This window comes from Platalea leucorodia (genome assembly GCF_965183815.1).
Source record: "Platalea leucorodia genome assembly, chromosome: 8".
NCBI classification, from domain to species: Eukaryota; Metazoa; Chordata; class Aves; order Pelecaniformes; family Threskiornithidae; genus Platalea; species Platalea leucorodia.
The window spans coordinates 22408331-22430560 of record NC_138830.1 but is presented as its reverse complement, the minus strand read 5'-3'; the positions used below and the strand labels follow the sequence as shown (position 1 = coordinate 22430560).

The 22230-nt window shown below is 36.5% G+C and overlaps 1 protein-coding gene across 2 annotated transcripts in view; it reads left to right on the top strand.

Moving 5' to 3' along the window:
• PXYLP1 (2-phosphoxylose phosphatase 1) overlaps positions 1–20618 on the top strand; it is a gene marked incomplete at its 5' end in the record, with an annotated part of 55817 nt that extends 35199 nt beyond the window's left edge. For both annotated transcript variants that reach the window (XM_082320505.1, XM_082320506.1), the window contains 4 exons: positions 5260–5421; positions 6347–6473; positions 16895–17034; positions 19649–20618. In XM_082320505.1, coding sequence (XP_082176631.1) covers positions 5260–5421; positions 6347–6473; positions 16895–17034; positions 19649–20580 — 1361 coding nt within the window. In that variant the 3' untranslated portion in view covers positions 20581–20618. The remainder of the gene's footprint in view (positions 1–5259; positions 5422–6346; positions 6474–16894; positions 17035–19648) is intronic.
• Positions 20619–22230: the final 1612 nt, after the last annotated feature.

Here is a 22230-nt window from a genome sequence, read left to right as displayed (position 1 = left end):
GTGTTTCTTCTATATGAATTGCACTTTACTTTGTGTTTCTTTTTCTGCTGTACTGAATTCTGTCAAATTCATGTCAGTTTTGTAGCCCTAATTCATATCAGACTGGCTCCCTGCTTGGGCTTCTGAGTACAATAGTTGATTTGATAAACTTGACATACTTCCAGAGGGGATTTGTTGCTATGTAGTAATTGTTACTATGATTTTACCGAAAGCACTTCTGAATGATTGTCTCTCTCACTTAGAAACTACTTGTCTAATATTTGTCTTTTTTGGTATATTTTGTGACATTGAGGAACTGGGGAGGTATGGAAGTCAGATGAATTAGCTTCTTGATCCTTAAATAGGTCATATTTAATGTACACTGAGAATAAAACCATACATCATAATATTTCAGGCGCCATTGGTTTTGCTCGTAAAGACATTTCTTAGTCAAACTGTTAACTTCATTTAAAATTTTGTCTTCAGGTTCTGTAGGGTAAGTGGTTTCATTTAAAATAAAAATTACTGGAGGTTTTTTGTTTAATTAAACTTAGTATCAGAGTTTGGATTTTATTTCCTCTTGATTTTGTTCGCTTAAACAAAATCATATCTCGGTTTGGAGCTGCAAAAATTCTTGGCATGATTCTGCAGCAGTATTTAGCTAAGTTACCGTGTGAGCAGTCCCCCCTGTCTCTGACAGGACAGCAGTTGCTGTTTGACTGTTCTATCAGGTCTTACTTTTGTCTGATACCAGCCCATGTGTTTAGTTTTACTTTGTATTTCAAACAATTTTAACTTGGTGGGACACCGAGCAGAGTTGCATTGAGGTCTCTTTCATTTTATTGTTTCTGTAAGCCTTCTACTTTTTTTCCTAGATAGAACTTTTTCAAAATTAATGTTTCAAAGTAGTTTCTATGTAGCTGCATTAGTTTTTAAAAATAAGTTTATGAATATTGGGAAATAAAATGTATTTTCTTTCTCTTTTTGTTGTCAAACTACCTCTGTAATAATATGTACATATTCTGTATCGTTTCAGTGTTGGCAAAGTTTCCAGTTAGATCACCAAATATGTTTCAGATATGTTTTATTAACTGCCCTGGCTGTGGGATATGCATCAAAATCATCTGTTTCATTTCTGGTTTACATTGTTGTGTTCCTTTTGTAGTAAAACACAAGCTTCGAAAGGCACAACAGTGTAAAGATCCTGTTCAAAAACTCCCTTAATCAAAGATTTAAGTATGACTATATACACGTTGGCAGACTTCTGGTTTGGGCAAGTGCATGTTACTGTGAACTAGTAGAACAAGTCATATAAAATAGTGCTAAACTATAAAAAGTTGTGTGAAAACTGCATAATAGAATTCAGATCTTATAATGGTTTACAGCTGAAAGAGCAGAATAGAGTTTGGTAAAAAGATGAATTTCAACTCCATATGAGGGACGACTTTTTTTTTTTCTTCTTTTTCTTTTTTTCCTCCTCTGAGCTGTGTCAGTCCAATACTACTTGTAGGTTTCCTGGTTACATAGGGACCAGAAACCCCACTTGGGAGACAAAGGTGGGATTGACACTGCAGAGGAGGACTTTCAGTACGTTAATACTTGGATACAGAGAGACAGTCAGCTCTTCAAAGAGCTTTAAATAACTGCTCGATGTAGTATAAGGGGTACCAAAATGGAGGAACAAATCGAGCCTTCCGTGCAGTAGGGAGCTGGAGAGGATGAGGTGTGCAGAGGAGGACTTGGCAGCTAGGAAGCAGGATAAATGAAGACAGCGAGGGAGCATGAAGCCCAAGTCCTTGACGTGAAAAAGGAGGGAGAAAGAAGAAAACATCATAAATGTAAATCACTAACGATGTCCAGGGAATGGCAGAAGATGAGAAAGCACTTGAGAGATAGCTGAGACTTTAGCTGTCAGTATGGAAGTTACCTCTGTCATTGTTCGGACCAGGCAGAAGTAGGAAGGGGGGCTGCGTCACTTGGGGTCCTCATCCCAAAGCATGGAAACTGCAGGATTGTTCCAGCTTGTGAGGAGCTTTAACAAGGGGAGAGGAGGACCAGCCATGCTGGGTGAGCTCTTCAGGGTCACTGTGCTGATAAGGCTGAGCAAACAGAAGGCAGCTTTCCAATGGGAATTCATCTCTCCTTGGTCTTGTTTTCCCCCTATTCTGAAATACTTGCTATTTTTACGTGTATACATTTGGTGGAAATTTCCAGTGGACTGCCTAGACTGGTGCCCAGATCATATGTTTTTTGTTTTGGTTTGGTTTGGGGTTTTTTTGTTGTTTTTTTTTTTTTTTATTTGCATAGGTAGTTTTGTTGATTTTTTAAATTTTTGTTTCCCCCAATACGTGTTATTCCAGTGTGCTAAAAGTAAATACCATTTGTTATGATAGTTCTTATTTAGGTGACTGGAGTTTTTTGACCTTCTTGATTATTTTCTTTGCCAAACCTACAAACAATTTGAATCATTTAAATTGAATCATAGAATGGTTTGTGTTGGAAGGGACCTTTTAAAAATAATCTAGATGAATTCCCCTGCCGTGGACAGGGACATTCTTCACTAGATCAGGTGGCTCAAACATGTTCAGAAATCCAGACAACATGGTTATGCTCCAGGTGGGTTCAAAGTTAGAAGCTCCTTTAGCCCAATCCCTAATCTGAGATACTTGGACGTGGACAGGGTGGTAGTAGTTTAGTGGGGGAATGTTGTGTCCCTTCTTCCCTGGTATAAGCCAAGCTTATTCACTATACAATAAGGGCAATATCTACCAGGTTTTACTAAGTAATTAATAAATGTAGTTAGCAGGATTTAGAAAAGGATAGTTTTTTAATAAAATCTTTTTTAAATTGGTGACATGAACTATTGTTGGTGCTAATCTCTGAGTCCATTTCTAGTCCACAAAATAGTCTTATGTTGCACCCATAAGTGCTGTGTTGATTTAAGAATCTCCTTTAAGGGTGTTTTGTCAGTGGCTTTTTAAACTTCAAACGGGTGATCTGATAATTCTGTAGGTGCTATTTTTAATATTCAGTTTTATTTTTGATATTTTAAATAGAGTAGATTCTTCTCTTTAAGATTTAGTGCTTTTCCTTATTCTTAAATTTGGCAGTGTTAAAGTATTTATTCAACTGGTTTGATTAGAAATGAGATTTGCTATCTGCAAACAAAATATTTGGTCCCATGAATCGTAGGGACGTGATCCTAATAAGATAATGTATGCATCTGTTGACTGCTGTAGTTAATAGTCTCAGTGCAAAAATGTGATCTGTTCATTTTTTTGTAGTTAAAACTGCCTTGGATAAAAAATTAGGTTCCTTATTTTGCCTTTAAATCTCCCAACCAAATTTTAGCACCAGAGTTCGTGGCTGTTGCTATTGGGGTATGGTTTCCCCTGTCTTCTGAAACACTCATGGGTCAAAGCTGAATTGAGTTACATTACCTCCATGAGTACTTAAGCCAACTCTGTATGTTTTTGTGACATTCATTAAGTGAGCCGTAGCAATGTTGTGGGTTGCTCTAGAGAAAATAACAGAAAGCTGAGAGTTGTTGCTCCTAGCCTTTTCTGGCTAGGAAACTTGACCAATATAACTGCTGTAATTTCCCATTTATACTCTTTAGGCAACTACTGTCTTGTAATGCTGTTTATTTGCAAAGGCCAGCAACTGTTGTAACACATTCTTAGGTTTGGGATTTATACCCCAAATACAAATTTGCTGCAAGCGCTCTTCAAGCCAGAGTTATAAGCCTCTGATAGATATTGCCAAGGCTTTGTGTTACTGCTAGAGTTTCTTGGTCAGTGGTTTGCAGTGTCTCACAATAACGTGGAAGGAGCTAAAAAATGAATCTGATAAATAAATGCAGGAATGGCAGCTGAGCCCTGCAGTTTAAGTGACCAAAGTCAAAATTACGGTTTTATATCCTTGCCCAGCACTGTCCTGTGGGCAGTTGTATGCAAAATCTGAAACAGCTTAAGGAAAAGTTTAAAGTCACTGCACTTTGCGGGTATTAGCCATGTCAACAGCACTAGCAAGGGTATGGAAAATGCTTGCATTCTGGTTTTGGCACGCAAAGAGAAACCACATAAAAATATTTATAGTAGTGTATTGTAGTGTAAGAATGAAGAGTCTGTGTTGTATTAATGGCTACGTGCTCTTAAAATCTTTGTGTGTTTCACTTCAGTTTGCTGTCTTCATTGGTTTTCTTTGTCCGCACAACTCTCTATTGCAGAACAAATTCTCCTCTAAAATTAGGACTGAGAGTCAAGATGCAACTGAGGAACTGACCCAGAAGAATTAGTAAAATTCTGCTTTGAAATTTGTTCTCCTTTCTTTCTTTCTTTTTTCTTTTTTTCTCTCACCACAGAAGACTAACAGGGGTAAAATTATGAACACTTTTCCTCCTCATTTTCACCTCTAAATCTGCCCCTGTTCAAATATCAGAAAATACTAATAGAAAAAAAAATGTGGACATTCGTTATTACAAGTGTAGTCTTGTAAGGCTCACAAAATAACTAGTGCTTTCACATCAAGACAAGGTAAAAAGACACTGTCAGTACAACTCTGGCCTTAAATTCAGATATGCTTCAGCGTGTTTCTACATGTCGGAAGACTAGTGGTGGTATTTCTGTTAATTTCCCTGCTGTGTGTAAGCATTAATTGCATTTCTTTGTATTTAACATTTTTGTGATAGTCTCAGTTACATATCAACAAATACATTTTGTGTGCATTTTCTTTAGATAAGTCAGACTGTTTAAGGCTGGCAAGGTAGCCATGTAAGGGCAGGGATTAGTAAGGAAAATGATGGACAATCCAGCCCATTCAATCTTGACTGCTTTGTTTTCCCAATGGTTTGTAGTACCATCATCATAACTGTGCTGTGTCTTTTGCTGATGTCCTTCAATGTCAGTTTTTAAGTTACAATGATGAGAGACAGTTGGGCCTGTTATGGGCCTTTTCTTCCTATTCATGCTCTTAGAGCTTCATGAGAGACTGACAGAAAAAGCAGCTCCAAGAAGAGTGCAAAAGGCAGAGTTGTTGTACATCCGGATGTGTTTCTGCGCTCTTAGCCAAGCATTGACTTTGCTAAAGAGCTCTCTGGGCTTGCCTTCTTGACTATGTAAATCATGAAAAATTCACAACAAAGATCTAAACTGTAGAGTAGCATCCTTTCAGGTAAACCATGGTCTTTGTGCATAATTACTTTAAAAAAAAAAAAAGTCATAGTCCTATATGTCCTTAAAGCCTCCTAAAGGTATGTGCTGTGTGTTTTGTATCTTTCAGTGCATTTAATCCCGGTAAACCCCATCAGGGAAGATGGTTTGAATCCTAAAAGCCGAAAGAGAATAATGCCTGACTTGCTGACTGAGCCTCCTGCAATAGATCCTGTTTATGAAGCTCATATTTACTGCAATATTCCCACCATTGCTGAACGCAGCATGGAAGGTAAGCTTTGTGAATGCAAATGACGTTTTGGTTGCTTGCTTCTACGTGCTGCCATTGGAAACAATAACTTTGTGCATTGTCAGACCTTTGGTGCTTGGAGAAGGTACAGCAAACACCAGCTGTTTGCTGAATTATGTTAAATCTTTCAAAATATGCTGTTCTTCTTTCCTTCCCTTTGTATCCTCTCTGTTGTCTTGATTTTTGGAAGTCATTCTGCTTCTAGTCAATGATCAACTAGAGGCCTAAAATTGAAAGTGATATAGATATTTAATATTTGAATTATAATGCTTATTCTAAGTCAGCTGCATTGCAAATTGTATTACTAACATCTCAAACACAGTTGACTTGGAATTCTGAAAAAAACCCCACCATCAGAAGTAATTCATTTTGGAACTCCAAACGATTAGACATAGTCAGTTAGAAGACATATTTGCGTTCTTTATAGTGGCTGCAGCAGCAAGTTAACCTGAATGAATTCCCTCATTAGCATATCCCCCTAATGCATATAAAATAAATCACAAATTAGTGTATCAAAAAGCTCCAAATTAGGCATGCTGCAAAATCTGTCATTATGATAGGGATCTGGAAGAGAGGCATCATAAGAGTAGAGTAGCCATATTGCGTTGGCAGAGATCAGTGTTTGAAGAATTTCTTGTATGGTTTTTGGACTTTAGATATACTATGAAGAATGTGCTAAGAACCTGAGTCTTGTATAAGTTGTCATGCAACTTAAAGTGAAATCTTTCTTGGGACAGTAAGTTATCATTTCTTATGGAGATTTTCTTTCATTGCAACACCAAATCTATCAAGCCAATTATACCTGCTTTTTTTCTTAAAGGAAAAAGTATGCAGGGGAAAGATTTAGGTAACATTCACTTAACTTTTCACATTTTTTTCCTCTTTTTTTTTATCCCCTTCGCTTTAGGTAATGCACCTCATTATTTTAAGCTAGTATCAGTTCAAGTGTTGATTCGACATGGCGATAGGTATCCGCTATATGCCATTCCCAAGACAAAGAGACCTGACATTGACTGTATGTTGCTGCCTAGCAGGTAAAATTCTTGGCTTTTATCATTACTAAGTGCGCGTTTTGCTTGATAATTATTTTGTTCCTCTTCAGGAAAAAACTTGTGCAGCTTGAAGTATGTTGTGATTTCTGATGTTTGTGTATTGTGGTGGATTTAAAAAAACCAACGCTCTATCAGTGGTGTACAATATTTCCTTTGAAACAGGAACAATTACTTGCTACCAGTTCAGAAGAAATTCTTGGCATTTCTGTAAAAAGCAAAAGCTATTTAATTGAATATTTACGTTACCATTCCTCTTAGATAAGCTTCTACACATTTTGAAAATGTAAGTGCAGCGTGTGAGGATGTCCCTTCCATTTCAGCTAAGCATGCTTCCTTTTGTGTGAATACGAAAAGATCTCAGTTGGTCACTGTTGTAGGAAAATTAATATTTGTGTTTTATTTTCTATTTTTCAGAAATATAGGTTATCAGAGTTTTCTTAAATTAATGATTTGTATCAAAGTACTTTTAAGGAAAAAATGGGGGGGTTACATTTAAATATTAAAATACAAGTTAAACAGGGAGTGCACTGTTTGCTACTTGAAAACTACTGTTTTCGTGTAGTTACCACTCGCTGTTTAGGGCTGTCATACATAAGTGATTTATGTCTGACTGCCATTAAAACATCATTTACCTTTCTGTTTCAATATACTGTGTTTCTGTCTACCATCATGTCTTTGTAGCTTGCTGATGCTTGTCTTCATACCTGAACCAGTTTGAGCTGTAGATATAGTTTGAATTGCTTCTCTTCCGTGTGGAAGAACCTTTCTTTCTTGTTTAGAGTTGATTCATTGATAAAGATGAAGTATGGCGTAGAAATAAACAGTGGTGATGTAAATCACCAACCTTTGTCCTAACTTGCTTGATTACATATGTTTTTTTCTCCTTTTAAGTAGGATATGTGGTATTTTTTTTTTCCAATAGAGGACTTTCCAGTGAACTGACCGAATAATTAGTTTTTCTTGATATTTTTCTTTTAACTGTATCAGATGTGTTAGCAAAACCTCTAGGCAAATCTACAGCTTTATACTGCTGCCCAACTCAACAGCGTCAGGTGTGGAGATTTCAGTGAGTGGGGGCTGCATCTGCTTTGTGTACCTGCATAGCATTACTCAGGAAAAGAGGCATATTAGGTCTCCTGATCTACTGATATACACAGCAGTGCAGATATACCATAAATACCTTTTTCCAGAATAGCATAGAATCTGTCTTCAAAGAGATGATGTTCTCGCTTTTCTGGTGTAGAATTATTCAGAAGTGGCTTTACTCTGTCATGCTGAAAGTGTTAATGGCACAGTGAAAGTGCATTTCTGACTTAGATATATCAAATGCGTGTTTCTTGTTTTGATAGATTCATGGGCCGTGTTCCTTAAAATTTTAGTAGCTTCCTGTCATCAGCAGCATTTATAATTTTATCTTTTATATCTGAAATACTCTGTCCTTTCAGCTTTTCCTCAGTGGGCTTTTAACAAAAGAATCTCTCTGAAGGAGAAGATGGATTATGGTACCCGCTTAGGTTTGTGATTAGCTAGCCTATGGCAGTTCCATTTAGAAAAGCGAACCAATTTTCATATCTGGTCCTGCGTCAATTTCTGGCTCAAGTATATGAAAAACCAAACGCAGTAGGAATATTGCACAGTAGGAATGTTGCTAAAACATGCTGAAGTGATATGAAAGAATACCTGAAACTAATTATTAAGTATGGCTTCATCTCATGCTTGTAAAGGCGATGGGAAGCTTGATTAAAGAGGCTTGCTAACTAGATACATGTGGTAGTGGACACAAAGGCTGGCAGAAAATGATCAGCAAATTGGATCTTTCGCTGAAGAAAGCTGAAATATGTTGCTTTCCCTTTCAGATATCTGGCTGCATAAAAGAAGTTGCCCTTGTTATTAGCAGATGTCCTGAAATTTGCAAAGCTTGTAAAGCTCTCTTCAGTTGTAGTCAGTGTTGTAAGGCTATTCTGGTATGAGTAATTGGAAAGTAACCATTATTGCTGAATCAAGCTACTGTTATGGTGGCTGGGGTAACCCTACAAAAGTTTGAAACCGTCATCAGTTTTAGCCCATCTGTGTGTCTACCTGTTCATAGGAAACAGACTCAGCAGCTCTTAAGTTATATTCAGGCTACCCTATCTATGTGCCTACATTTTGTATGAAGATCTAAACAGAGGAAAATTTACAATTTTTTTTCCTCTAAACAGAAGAATACAATATTCCACATATATACACTTTTGTCTCCAATGTATACAAGTATACATACAAAAATGTATGTATACATTTTTAAAGAGTAAAATGGGAAGCAAAATAGACATGAGGAATCTGCTTTTTATAGCTAACATGGCATTGGAATTTAGAAGATTCAGATAGTTTCTCATTTCACTGGTTTTAAAGTGTATATATGCACTTACCTCTTTCTTAGCTGCTTGGTACAAGTATCAAAATCAGACATTGAACAAAACCACATCCTCCTTTTTTGAAAGGAGACTACTCTTTTGGAATGCCTGCCTATGAATACAATCCAAAAAATCTGATTTTCTGACTATACTGAGTAACTTTTATAAGTGATAGTGGTCTGGGACCTTTTACATAATACAATTTAAAAAAAACCAACAAACACAACTTCATCATGTTGGCTGCTTCTTTTCTTTATTCATACTTCAACTTCCAACAAAATGCTTGTTTTGTCAAGAAGTGGCATTCAGTGGTCTTATCTAACATCCTCCAAGAGAAGTTTGAATTCTTTGAGAGGTGCCCAACCCCAACAGTGTTCTTTGGCTGCTGCAAGCCAGCTGGCTTTCTGAAATTAGATATACAGCCCTGAGGTTGCCAACAGGAGACCAAACTCCAGATATCTCTGCCATAGTGTTGAGTGGGCAATTAATTTCTCTAACAAGATGAAAAATGAATAATTTGCTAATATCTGTGATAACATTTTTAATGACCTTAAAGGGGTGAGATTATTTTCAGCATGGAATACTAAGTAAAGAAATATGATCCAGATTCTTTCTGGGGTTCTTAAAGGCTCTGATGTCCTGATCTTGCTCAGTATCTGTCATGTTAGAATGTATGTAAGAAAACTTTATGCAAAGGTGTTAACTGCAAGTGACAAAGTTGGATGAGTAGTTGTATTTCTCAATATTACACAGGAGACCTTAGTTTTGTATTTGTCAGAGAAGCTTTTATAGCTATTTCCACTTCAGTTTCAGGCAAGGAATACAACATGAAGGCCCTGGAGTGAGGAAAACTATCCATAAAAGGCATGCAAGTAGTGCAACTTTTGACACTGCCAACAGAATGGCCAAGTCAAGCAGTTAAGAGGGCGTAGTGTCATGATGTGAGGAGACCAGCAGTGTAGATACCCTTGGCTGTAACTGATTTATGAAGCATTAGAACATCCATGTGTAGATGACACAGCCACTACCATTTACAGCCACTAAAAATGAGTGGAGAACCAAAACGACCTTGTCTCCTTGAGAACGAAGTTTATTTAAAATAGAATCTCCTGGCCAACTTTGAAAGGGCAGCAGAAAGATTAAAGGAGTTGGCTCTGTACCATTCTGTCTAGATGTGTTAAAGCTGACCTTTCTGAATAAAGCCAGAATTGTTACTGTTTCTGCTGTTGTTTTGAATGGAACATTTATTACTTTAACATCAGGAATCTATTTGCGGCATTTGGCTGTCAGGCTTATATTCCTTTGTGATGTAAATTCGGTGCTTGATTGTAAACGTATTTATATTGAGAATATTACAAGGTATATAATTGCTACCTTTGAACTGAAGGTTTCTTGATGCTGTGTAATTAAGTTGATATGTCTGATTGAAAGTCTGGCTCGTTTAAGCTTTCTGGACTTTAGTTTCCAATAAGTATGCTGCTCATATTCAGTCTGTTCTTTATTTGACTTGGCATTCAGCTGATGGAATTCATTAATTAAGCAGATTATGCTCCAGCCCCATGGACTTCTAATGGGTATGCAAAATAGCCTTGAGGTCACGCTCCGGTTTTGTGAATTATGGATTGTGACATATAAGCATGGAGTGAATATAAGCAAATGGATTAAATGCTTTGGAGATTTCTTCCATCTAAAACTTCAATTAATATTATTATTACTATTTTCATTGTTCTGGATGCAAATTTCCAAAGGGAACTGAATAATATATACTTTTTACCTCAAGAAAATTAATTGAATGATGTTATGAAAATCCTTTCATTGTAGTGTTTGCTTAAGGTGGGGGATAAATTAATCTCCCGCTTCTTTTTCCCTTTGTATTTTACATTTATAGTGTCAAAAGTAAAAGAATATGCAATGTTTCTTCATTGAATTTGTATGCGATAGAGAAGAAATGCTTTTTGGAAGATGCTAAAATGATTTCAGAAGACTGCTATAATTTGATAGTACGCTAGGTTAATTAGCATATGCTTTAAGGCATTTTGAGAGGTGTTGATGTTAATCATAAGAAGCTTCGTAACAAATATTTGAATTTTAGGTTCAATATGCACATCTTGAAACTGCCAGAAAAATGAGAGAGAAAAGTGTGGGAGAGGCAAGTATCATACTGTGAGCTAAAGGAGGTGTGAATTTGCCTAGGAGTGAGGTCAAAACATGATCCAGACCAGAATTAGGTGAAAAAAGGGCTCCTGAGGCCTCTTCTGACTTCTCTAAAGACACAGAGAGCAGTGAAGTAGACTGGATCACTATAGAGTTCGTTATAAAAATGTAAAAACTGTAAGACCTTTATGAATAAATAAGCCCCAACAGTACTAATGCTGTCTTAAGGATCTCTTTTGTAGACTACAATAATCTATTGTTGTTTTTAGTGGTTCTTTCCATTCATTTGCCTTCTAAAAAGGAAACAGTATGGTCCTTTGATCTAATACTTCTGTCTACTTGAACTTCGCAGAACGCACAGGTTATTTTTGCTTGAAATTATAAAATCATTTTTTTGCATTTTAAGTGAAGAGAAAAGGGACTTGCTTTTGGTACAGTTAGCACACAGAATCTGGTATAATACGATTACAAAAAGGTAATGCTCATTTGTCAGAAGCTTGGTGTGTGCCTGGCGTTGTCACATTTACTCACCAACTGACACCCTGAGGGTTCTGCAGCTCCCTGTGAGAAGTTATTGCTCTCGGCTTTTGCAAATTCTGCATTTGCTAACAAAAGTGACATTTGCATAGATAAATGCCGTTTGGGAAGAAAAAAAAAAAATAATCAATATCTCATTTGTATCAATGTTCACCTCCACAAGTTCTTTCCTGAGGCATATAGATCTCCTGCAGGACTCTATAGTGCTGTCAGAGGACAGCACTGTGCAGTAACAGAGGTAAGATGAATAAAAAGTTTACCCCTTCTTAATTCTGCAAAACATCCGTAATCTGCTGTTAGTTTTCTGCTTGATTCAGTTTTAGCTTTTAAATAAATGACTCTTAATAATTGATCTCAATAATTAAAGTATTTCTTCTATTGCAGTTTCTCTTTTAATCATAACCTTGACCAACGTATTTTTTTTGTCTGTAGCATCCTATATGGTGGTGAAGATTTATGGCACTCTTGAATTTTTATGAACATGTAAATTATTTAATAAACTCTAGTTGCATGTAGTCTTGTCAAGATAATGTCGTTCCACATCTGTTCTTAAATACTGTACTTCATCTTAATTAGATTAACTTGGCAATTTTTATAGATATGTAGTCTGATATTTGTAGGTGGTTCAAAAGAGTATTCAGTTTAATGTGTTGGAGGACAGACTGAATGTTGTGGTTTTTTTGACCATCAGGTTTGTTGAAGAAACAAAGCTTACACTGTACTTCATTTTACAGTATACACAGTAGAAATAAGGCAATAGTTCAGTGGTCCAATAGCTTGGATAGGAAAGAATGTTAAAAGAATCTCAGCCTGTTCCTATCAAGGAATTAATTTTCATCAAAAGTAGTCCTAAAATTAATAAACGTAAGGATTGAGAGGTGGGGAATTTTTACCAAAATTGACCTTGTTGGCTCTGATTTGCAGCTTAGGTCTAAAGGAGGAACAAAACCCTGCTCTAGATCTGATTTCTATTTAATTCTTTAATAAAAGCAGTTTCTGCTCACAAGGATCACTAGGGAAGAAAATGTTTTGCGAATAGACAATATAAATCAATGGCAATATTTTCCTGAGTGGTCCTGAGACAAGTAGCCCTGAGAAGCAAGGACGATTTTCGTCTTGCTCTGTGAATTAACTGTCGAGTCTAGCAATGGTCTTCATGCTGTGATTCTTTATTATTATTATTGTTGTTGTTGTTGTTATTTTATTTTTTAAACAAAGGCAACTAGCTCAAAGAGCTAACCTTTTACCAAAAGAGGCTTCCATGCAGTCAAACAGTCTGAGCATCACTTTTACCCACGAGCAGAAAGCCCCACTGTCTCCCATAGCAGTTCCCATTCAGGAACTTCATGACCTTGAAGTCTTGAATTCAGTTAATCTCATGGGTATAACAAAGTTTCTGTGCTGCTATGCGAGATTTGAGGCTTTGCTGTATAATATGTTTCAGCTTGATGTTGAGCTGCATGAGTTACATTTCATAATTTTGCACATATATAATAGATGCAATAAATGTATTTTCATGCATGTTTCTGGCACAGTATATTGTGCTGTTATAGCTAAGCTATCTAGAATCTATCAGCAGATTTTCTGAGGTATGCATATGCTCACTCTGGTACTATATTTCGCACTTTGTGCTAATTCAGAACAACCAGTAAGTTAGTGTTTGCTTCTCATTAAAAAAAAAAAAAAAAAAAAACCACAAAACTTCTACATTTTCATATCTGAACTCCTCAAGGAAAAAGGAAATTTTTATTGAAGGATGTCAACTCAGTTGCTGGCAGAAATACACATATAGTTCAAATAGTTGCACAGTATGTTTTATTTCCATGTCCACTGGTTACAGTGTAGCAATAAAGAGATGACATTTTGGTATTAAAGCTTTTTAAGGCCTTATTTAAATGTTGAATAAGGATTTAAATATTGGTCCATTTTAATGCTAGTGCATGAAAACTACACTATTAAATCTGGGATCTATTATCCCAGTGTTTAGTTTGTAAATAACAGAAAGACAAGCTGAATTCATTGTTTGAGGGGAACAGAAATGTCCTCAGTTTTGTTACAGATAAAATTTATTTTATTTTACAAAAATAAAATCATTAAAAGGCAAATTAACAGACATTAAAAATGGGAAATAAATGTTCAAACATAGGAAAAAGTATGGCTATTACTAGTGGTGTTAGGTGAAAAGCCATTCCATGTTCTGACAAAATTTGAAATATTTATTGTATTAATACATTTCCCAAGTGTAGTAGCTTACCGTCGTAATGTCCAGCAGATTACAGAAGGATATCTCTTTAGCCCATTTTTGTTTTCTGGTTACTTTTATGGAAATGAAATTTTAAGGATATTTCAGTCTTTTCAACATTACAACTGAGTAATTTTCTTTGCTTCCTGCTCAAACAGCCCCAGCAGTCTTAGCTGTGTTGCCTAGAAACTCCATCTCCTGCGGCATCTGTAAATTGGCCAATTCAACAGGAGGATTCATATTCTAAATAAAAGAGAAATCTTGGGGCGGGGAGGGGGAATCATTTGTTAGCTAGTAGCCTGAGTGGTGCTGTAAATTTTGCTGTTGAGAAAAATAAGTTTTTATGTGCTCAGTTGTACGGGGTTAATCAGGAGAATTGCTGGTATGTTCAGAATTTGGTTGCATACATGAGGATTATATTCAGGATAGAAGTATATTGTAGCCTGAGATGTCCCCTTCAGGCGGAATGGCTCTTATTTCTATTGTTTGATTTTTATTTTTTTCTTCCTCTGGAATATATTTAACAAGTAGTAAGCTTTGAATTTATATTCAGAAATACATCTAACAGTCATATTTCATAATTCACTTCTGCAAGTATGTGCTTAACTTGTGCTCAATTTAAAAATAATGTAATCCAAAGTTAAGTAACTTGCATCTACATATGGATATGAACAGCTATATTAATATATTGGCATATAATTTTATCAGTTATCATACATGTTATCATTCTATCTTGGATGTTAGTTTATCTTGCCTGCAATTTTTTAGATAAATCTTTTTGCAAAGCACTGATAAATACTTTTCTTTTTGCTTTCCTTCTTCCTTCCCACAAGTGATTGCTGACAGTTTTATCAATACAGGTTTAATTCCGTTAGAATTTAGGTTTTTGTAAGCAAAGGAGCAAAAGAAGCAGAATGGGTAATGCAGTTCTTTTAGTTTTCTTGCACATGTATTTGCAAAACTTGCTAATTAAGTAAACAGGGTTTAAGGAAAATTATGATTGACAATTTATTTGTGTTTAGAATTTTTAAAGTGCAAAGTTTAGAAAATTGGTAGTTCAGCCTGCTACATCTGTAATAAGCTTAAAAAGCTATTTGCTTATGGGTTTAATTTAATTTTCTCAACTTAATTCTTCCATTTTTAGATTACACTGCTGGACTGTAAAAATAATGAAATCTACAAAAAGTTCTGTTTGAAATTCACATCTGAAGCTGGATTAAGCTTTCTAATGTACGCTTAGTACAACAGGAAGCCTCCACCGCTTTAGAAAGGAACAAAGCCTCTTTTATGTACCTCTGCTTCTCAAATATTAGTCTTCATTTGTGTTGTTAAAATCATACAGAAGCAGCTGTGGATTTAGAATGTCATAAATTGGCGGGTTTTCCTTTCAATTTGAAGTAAAAATGAAAAAATCTGGTGATATTTTTCTCTCATTTTGCTTTTGTCTCACTTTGCTTTTTTCCTTACTGGCAGTTGTACCATAATTTATTGTAACTTTTTCCTACCAAGATTTTTTTTTTTTAAGGTAAATACTGGAAAATTCAAGTTTTACAAAATGATAGGACAATGAGCTACCTTTCTATTGAAAGAGGCACTGATTCTTATGAGGCATCCTGTGTACGCATGCTGTGAGCATGACTGCAAAAGGTGCTTTCTCATTTAAGAGAATTTCTCAGTTGGGTCTTGTATGTAAGCATGAGTGTCTTTGTCCTAGTAAACTCTGATTCCAGACACTTATTCATACTTTAGTAGTGTTACTGCTCCCTCTTGTGGTTTTTTTTAGACCTGAGGTTTTTCCCTCTGAAAGTTTTTTTTAGACCTGAGGTTTTTGTATCAAAACAGTTTATCATTCTAGCAAAGTGTAAATATGAACAATAAACACAAACCCCAGACTTCGGTAAAAGCTCTCTGTTACCAAATTTATCTTCTTTATATATATGTGTGTGTGTGTGTGTGTGTGTGTGTTTATAGTGAGCAACATTTAAAAAATATTTACCGTCTTCAGGCTGAAAGTCCCATTAAAATGAGAACCATCTGGGGCAGACTTGGGTTGCCAAACAGTTTCTGATTTAGTTCTGCACAAAAGTGTGTGACATTTGTTGAACATTGACATTTGACAAAGAAATCCCTATGTAATGTATTTCTGTTGTAGAAGTGTGATCATAGATTTTTTTTTTTTTTTTTAGAGGTTTAAATCCCTTTTGATTACATTGTTTGTGGACTGTTTTGTATATGTAGTTTTCAGCACAGCAGTACAACAGTGAACTGACTCTGTAGTGTATTTGAAATTTGCAGAACAGTTTAGGAGATCTAAGCATTCTTTCAGTGACTTGAATTCTGTTTCAGTAAGTTAACCTAGACTTTTTTGTGTATATCTCTTTTCCAGTTGTATTCATAACTTGCATTGTGGGGGTATCTTATCTGTTTAAGTGTCTGGCAGTGTTGGATTCTTTCTTGCTGTATAATAGTACAATATCCAAAACAATGACTTCCAATTTTAATGGGGCCACTAGATACTACTTTCTGGGTACCACTTAATTGACGCTACATGTGCTATTTGATTTGAAGCCTGAAGTAATTGGAAATAAAGGCTGAGATTGTAATCAGCATTGTACATTACAAAACTTGAGAATTCCTTCTAGATCATCTACTTAAAACACTAGTTATTTGAACCCGTTTATAGATTGGTAGTGCCTTTGGCTGTGGTGTTAAAGTGCAATGGTACTTCAGAAACTGGAGAGTATTTTTTTGGGTAAGGATTTTTTTTTTTAAATTCACAACAATATTAGTAACTGCCTTCAAAAAAACCAAAAAAATCTTTCCAAAAGCCTTACCAAAAGGTATCATAATTTTAACATGACAAGACATCAGTCTCTCTATAGCTCTTTGGTAGTTAGTAAGTAGTTAGATTTCTTTTGCATACTTGCAGATGTCCTGAGTAAGAGCAGATGTTGTCTCAGTAGGAAATAATCTCACACCATGAAATTTCTGAGCTGGCATACTTAGAATACTTGACTCTCTTGAGCTGTTTTCCCATATGCTTTTGGAAGTTTTCACATTGTGGTTTACCTCTCTAGGAAACCTTCTCATCCTCAGCTTGAAGCTTTCATTAAACATATGTCCAAAGGGTCTGCAGCCCAAATGGATGGTTCCCTAAGCAGCCTGCCTCGTTACCCTAGTCATTCTTTGTGTGAAATGGGAGAGCTTACACAGACAGGTAAGTTTCCATAGCAGCTCTGTCTTTTCCTCTGCTCTGTTAAATACAAGTCTGCTTGAAAAGGGTCTTCTATTTTTCTTTATATTGAAATAAGTGCTTTTTTTATGGGAAGCTTATAATGTTGGTCATTGCCTAGGTTATGCTGGGATATGAATAAAGTATTAGGCTCTCTACTGTAAAAGTGGTGACAGTTTTAGAAACCATGCTTTATCCTATAGCTTGCTTGCATTCTGTTACACATTGATCACCCTTGACATCTCTTTGAACTTTATTTGTAACAAGTCAGAGCACCTTTTCTTGAGGTTGCTCCACACCACAAAATTGCTTTGTCACCCTTGTGAACAATGGCATTGCTCAATCCCTCCTGAGGAAGATCAGGTACTCTATTACTGAGTGGTTTGTAATTCAGAATGGCCCTGGAACTGAAGAACAATCACTTAGCTGCCCGTTTTCACCTGTGATGCAACTACTGGGTCCCCTGCAAGAGATTCAGATGTAACAGACGCATTTGATGCTTGTATTACGGAAATTGAAAAACTTTTAAACAGCTAGCGCTTTCTTCCCGCCCCCGCCCCCCGCTTTGTAATAACAAAGCATGTTTTCTGGCATATTTACTTATGTGTATTTTCGCCACAGGAAAATGAAGTTTATTTTCTTACTCCATCTATCACTTCTACTGAGCTAGTTATTGGGAGAAAAGATGAAATTATCAGAAATGAAATTACAAACAACTTCTTTAAAAAAATGAAGCTTTGAGACTTCATCAATACTACCACTGAGAGAAAGGCTGCTGAACTCTGCTAGTGAACATATTCTTTAGTTTATGCCAAAAGGGTAGAGGAGATGGGAAGTAACTGGGAGTGTTGCAGTCAGGGATTTGAGTATGTAGAAGAAAGCAAGCAGAGACATAGGAGTATTGTGGTGCTGTGGGCACTGGGAATATTAGAAAGAGACAAAGGGTTTGAGATTGGAGAGGGAAAGTGGAGGTAGTGCTGGATCAGAGCAGTGATAAAAGGGCCGTTGGGAAGGATCTGGGACTGCTGTCAGCAGGCAATAGAAAATATGAAAGGAACAAAAGGTAAGAAGACACAAGTATAGAAGGAAGTTGCCACTTTGTAAGAAACAGATTTTCACAGACTCCACAGCTCTTGGAATTGTGTTCTCCACCCAGAATAGCCAGCTGAACTGCTGTGAACTGAAGACAGCGTGTTTGTTTTCTGCGCTTATTTTTCTGCATGTATTTGTATCAGTGCACCAAAAGTGAAAATACAGAAGTGCTTTCCCACAAACATGTGGAAACATACTGTTGTGCAACTGAGTAGAAGTGTGTTTGTGAAAAGGACTGGTCACATGTGGATTTTTCTTATCAACATTCATTAATTTAAGTTGAAAATTCACATTAATCATACTTTTCTCTTGTCCTGTGTCTTTTCAAATTTTGACATTGATCCATTCTATTTTATTGCCACACATTGCTTTTAGCTGTGTTGCTCTTTTTATCTTAAATACCAATGACTGAATGAGCCTATCACAGTGGATCTGGGTAGTCAGCAGGTTTGGAGACTCACTAGAGAGAATGAACATAGTGCTAAAGATTTGGGGAGTTAGCACCATTTTCCTTTTGACAACTGTCTTTCCAGGAATCTCCTGTATTTTTTAGTCCAAAAATTGCCTGTCAAATCCTCATATGTTCTAGGATCCCATCAGAAGCAATATTTGTGTTAGGCCAGCGTCAAGTCTTGCCAAGTGACCTCAGGAGAAATCTGGTCAGGTTAGCAAGGAACTCTTCCTAACACAGCACGTTGGTATGAAACTGGATTGATCATTACATGCAGCTTGTAACTGAGTTACTATTTGGGACTCCTGTTGCCTGTAGCAGGTTATATAGATGTTCTAGTGCATAAAGGGTTCATGCCTGTTGCTTTGCTGTGAGAGGATAACACATGCAAGGTGGATGCTGGAGTAAAGGTTTTGGCGTGTGAGAAGGATACGCACCTTCTTCCTTTCCAGCTGGATAAAGGCAAAGCATTAGCGTAAGAATTACCGAGCAGGTTGAATACTTCCTGAAGGAAGATGGAGAATGAGGTTTGATGCGATTGCCACACCTCACCACTCTGTTTTGTGAATTTACACACTGGTTTACATTCTGTGTATTCATTTCCTGACTGCTGGTATTTTTACTGGCTGCTATAAATTTGCAGGGAGCACAGCATTCACCGCCTGTCTGGAAACCTGACTCAGATGCAGTCTGGATCCACCTCCATAACCACCTTACTTTTATAATCATGTTAGACACATTCAGTCTGTGTCTCTAGTCCACAGATCAAACATTAAACCACTAAGGCTTTAAACAAATTTTATGGAACTAGCTTTTTCTATCTATATCTCAGTTTAGCTCCTAGAATCTGAGAGATACTGAAGAATAGCAAGCACCTCGTATTTCATGCAATTTTCCTAATAGTCAAGCATAGGTGAAGTACAGTTTTGAATTTCATCACCTGTTAACTAATTGTCCATTTATCAGTAAGACTGCTAGCTATGTATTTTATTTTTTCTCCAAAACTAAGAAGATTCTAATCATGTGTTTTAACTTCTTTAAAAAAATGTCTTCCAGGGGTTGTACAACACTTGCGAAATGGACAACTGTTAAGAGAAATTTATATAAAAAAACATAAACTGCTTCTGAGTGACTGGACAGCAAAACAGCTCTACTTGGAGACAACAGGAAAAAGTCGAACCCTGCAGAGTGCGTTGGCGCTGCTCTATGCTTTCTTGCCAGATTTTGACTGGAAGAAAATTAACATGAGGCATCAGTGGAGCACCATTTTTTGCTCTGGAAGCTGCGACTGTCCTATGCGAAACCACTACCTAGAAGAGGAACAGCGCAGACAGTACAGTTTACGGGTGAAAAACAATGATTTGGAGAAAATATATGTGGATATGGCGAAGATTGTAGGTATTCCCACCAGGCAGTTGAGAGCTTCTAACCCAATAGACTCTCTCTTGTGCTATTTTTGCCACAATGTCAGTTTTCCATGTACCAAAAGTGGCTGCATTGGTATGGAACACTTCAAAGTAATCAAAAGACACCAGTTGGAGGATGAGAGAGAAAGACAGGAAAAGAAACTTTATTTCTTGTATGCACTATTGGCTACTCATCCTCTCCTCAACCAGACTGTTAATCGCCTGCAGCGTATTGCAGAAGGCAAGAAAGAAGAAGTATTTGTTCTTTACTCTGCACATGATGTCACGTTGTCACCTGTTCTTAGTGCCTTGGGCATTACAGAGGCCAGATTTCCAAGATTTGCTGCCAGATTAGTTTTTGAGCTGTGGCAGGATGGGAAGAGACCCAAAGAACACTTTATCCGCATCCTGTATAACGGCGCTGATGTCACATTCCAGACCTCGTTTTGCAAGGATTATTATAAACGTTCCAACAAGCCAATGTGCCCACTAGAAAAATTTGTTAACTTTGCCAAGAGGGATATGTTCTTAGCTTTTAACAGCACTAGTTATTATGATGCATGTCGTAGAAGACCACTGTAGGGAAGGAAAGTGAAAAGAAAGCAATGTTAACTTGCGTATCGGTGGAAGTCTGTATTCTTGTTGAGGCACAGTTCAGTTTTGTTATTTCTTGTACTTTTATGTGTAAGTACAAAAGGATATTGCTTGAAACATTCTTCAAATAGTTTTATTTTCATTCAAACTGCAGATGGTCTCCAACAGAAGAACAAATACTGAGGGAGTGTTATGTATATGTGTATGCTCACATATGCTGTGTTAACTGTAATGAAATGATAAATCACATAGGTTACTGTAACCTGGATGTCGCTTGATAAAGAGTGAGAGAGCATAGACTTTGTTTCTCTGTATTCCAGAGCAATAATTGGATACCATAAGTTTAAAGCCAAACCCATTTTTTTCACCACCATCTCAGTCATTTTAAGCAGTTTTTATCAAGGTATTTATGAATTCCAGGCATCTGCATTAAACCATTTGTAAGGAATTCTTGAAGCTCCCTACTCAAAAAGAAGCATTTTGATATTTAGGGGCAGGCCTTTAAAGCAAAGTGCATGTGTGTTTCTGTGCATACCTACCTGAGCGTGTACAAATGGGCGTGTGCCTTTTTGACCTCACAGACCGATAAATACTTGGCTATTGTTGCCAGTGCCAGAGAAGGGTGTACTGGAAAATGGATACAAAACTCTATTCTTTGATTGCACTTTCAGCACTTTGAATAGTTCGAACACAGTCTAGAAATATGTAAAGGTCTTGTGACATTATAATAGATAGCAAACACTAACATTGCCACTGAACTTGAGTGGGAAATTAGGATTAGAAATCAGTTTTATGGTGAAGTGTTGGGCTCTTTCTCATTGTGAACATGTTCAAGCTGCTGTGCTATGGAACAAGTCAGTGTTTTAGGAATTTGATATAGTGACTGCTTGAGACAGCTTGACTAAACACTAAGAAAATTTTGTAGTTGAGTTAGTATTTTTATGGACTGGGAAGCTCTTATTTTGTAAGATCAGACTTGTACATATTGTACTGTGTATATTTATAACACAGTAGATCTTTCTTACTTGTTTAGTTTGTAAAGACTTGTGAAGCTGACTTTTAGACATTTTTTCCCCTTGGTCAGGATGTTTAGACTTAAGAATAAACTGTCTTTTATGGGTAACTTGAACAATGAGTAGATACGAAAAGTTGTACTTCAAACTGCTTTCATCTCTTTAGGAGTAGTAAATTGAGAACAATTGTTAATAGAACTCAGAGATTTTATAATGGTGGAGGTGTTTTACACCTCTAGAAATAATTTAGTCTGTGACTTGTGATTCAATGGTGCTAGTTTATCAAAGAAAACATAACTCAGCATAAGTCTCTGACTATTGGCATTCCACTCTCTCTGTTTTCAATGCTGCATTTGAACATGTTTCTTTAAATAAAATTTGGAGACTCTTTGTAAACTTGTGTGTTATGTTTATTCTGACTTCCGTAGCTGTTTGCAGTAACAAGGTAAGTGTGTATTGTTAAGCTGCTCATTGCATTAGTAACTTCTGCACTTAATATGTTCTGGTTCCCAGTCTGAGAAGGAGCAGGTAAAAATTTCATGAATACTGAAACAGAAATCATCATAGAAAATTTGGGGATTTTGTACCACATTAGAATGTGTAACTTCTGGAAAGGTTTTCTTTC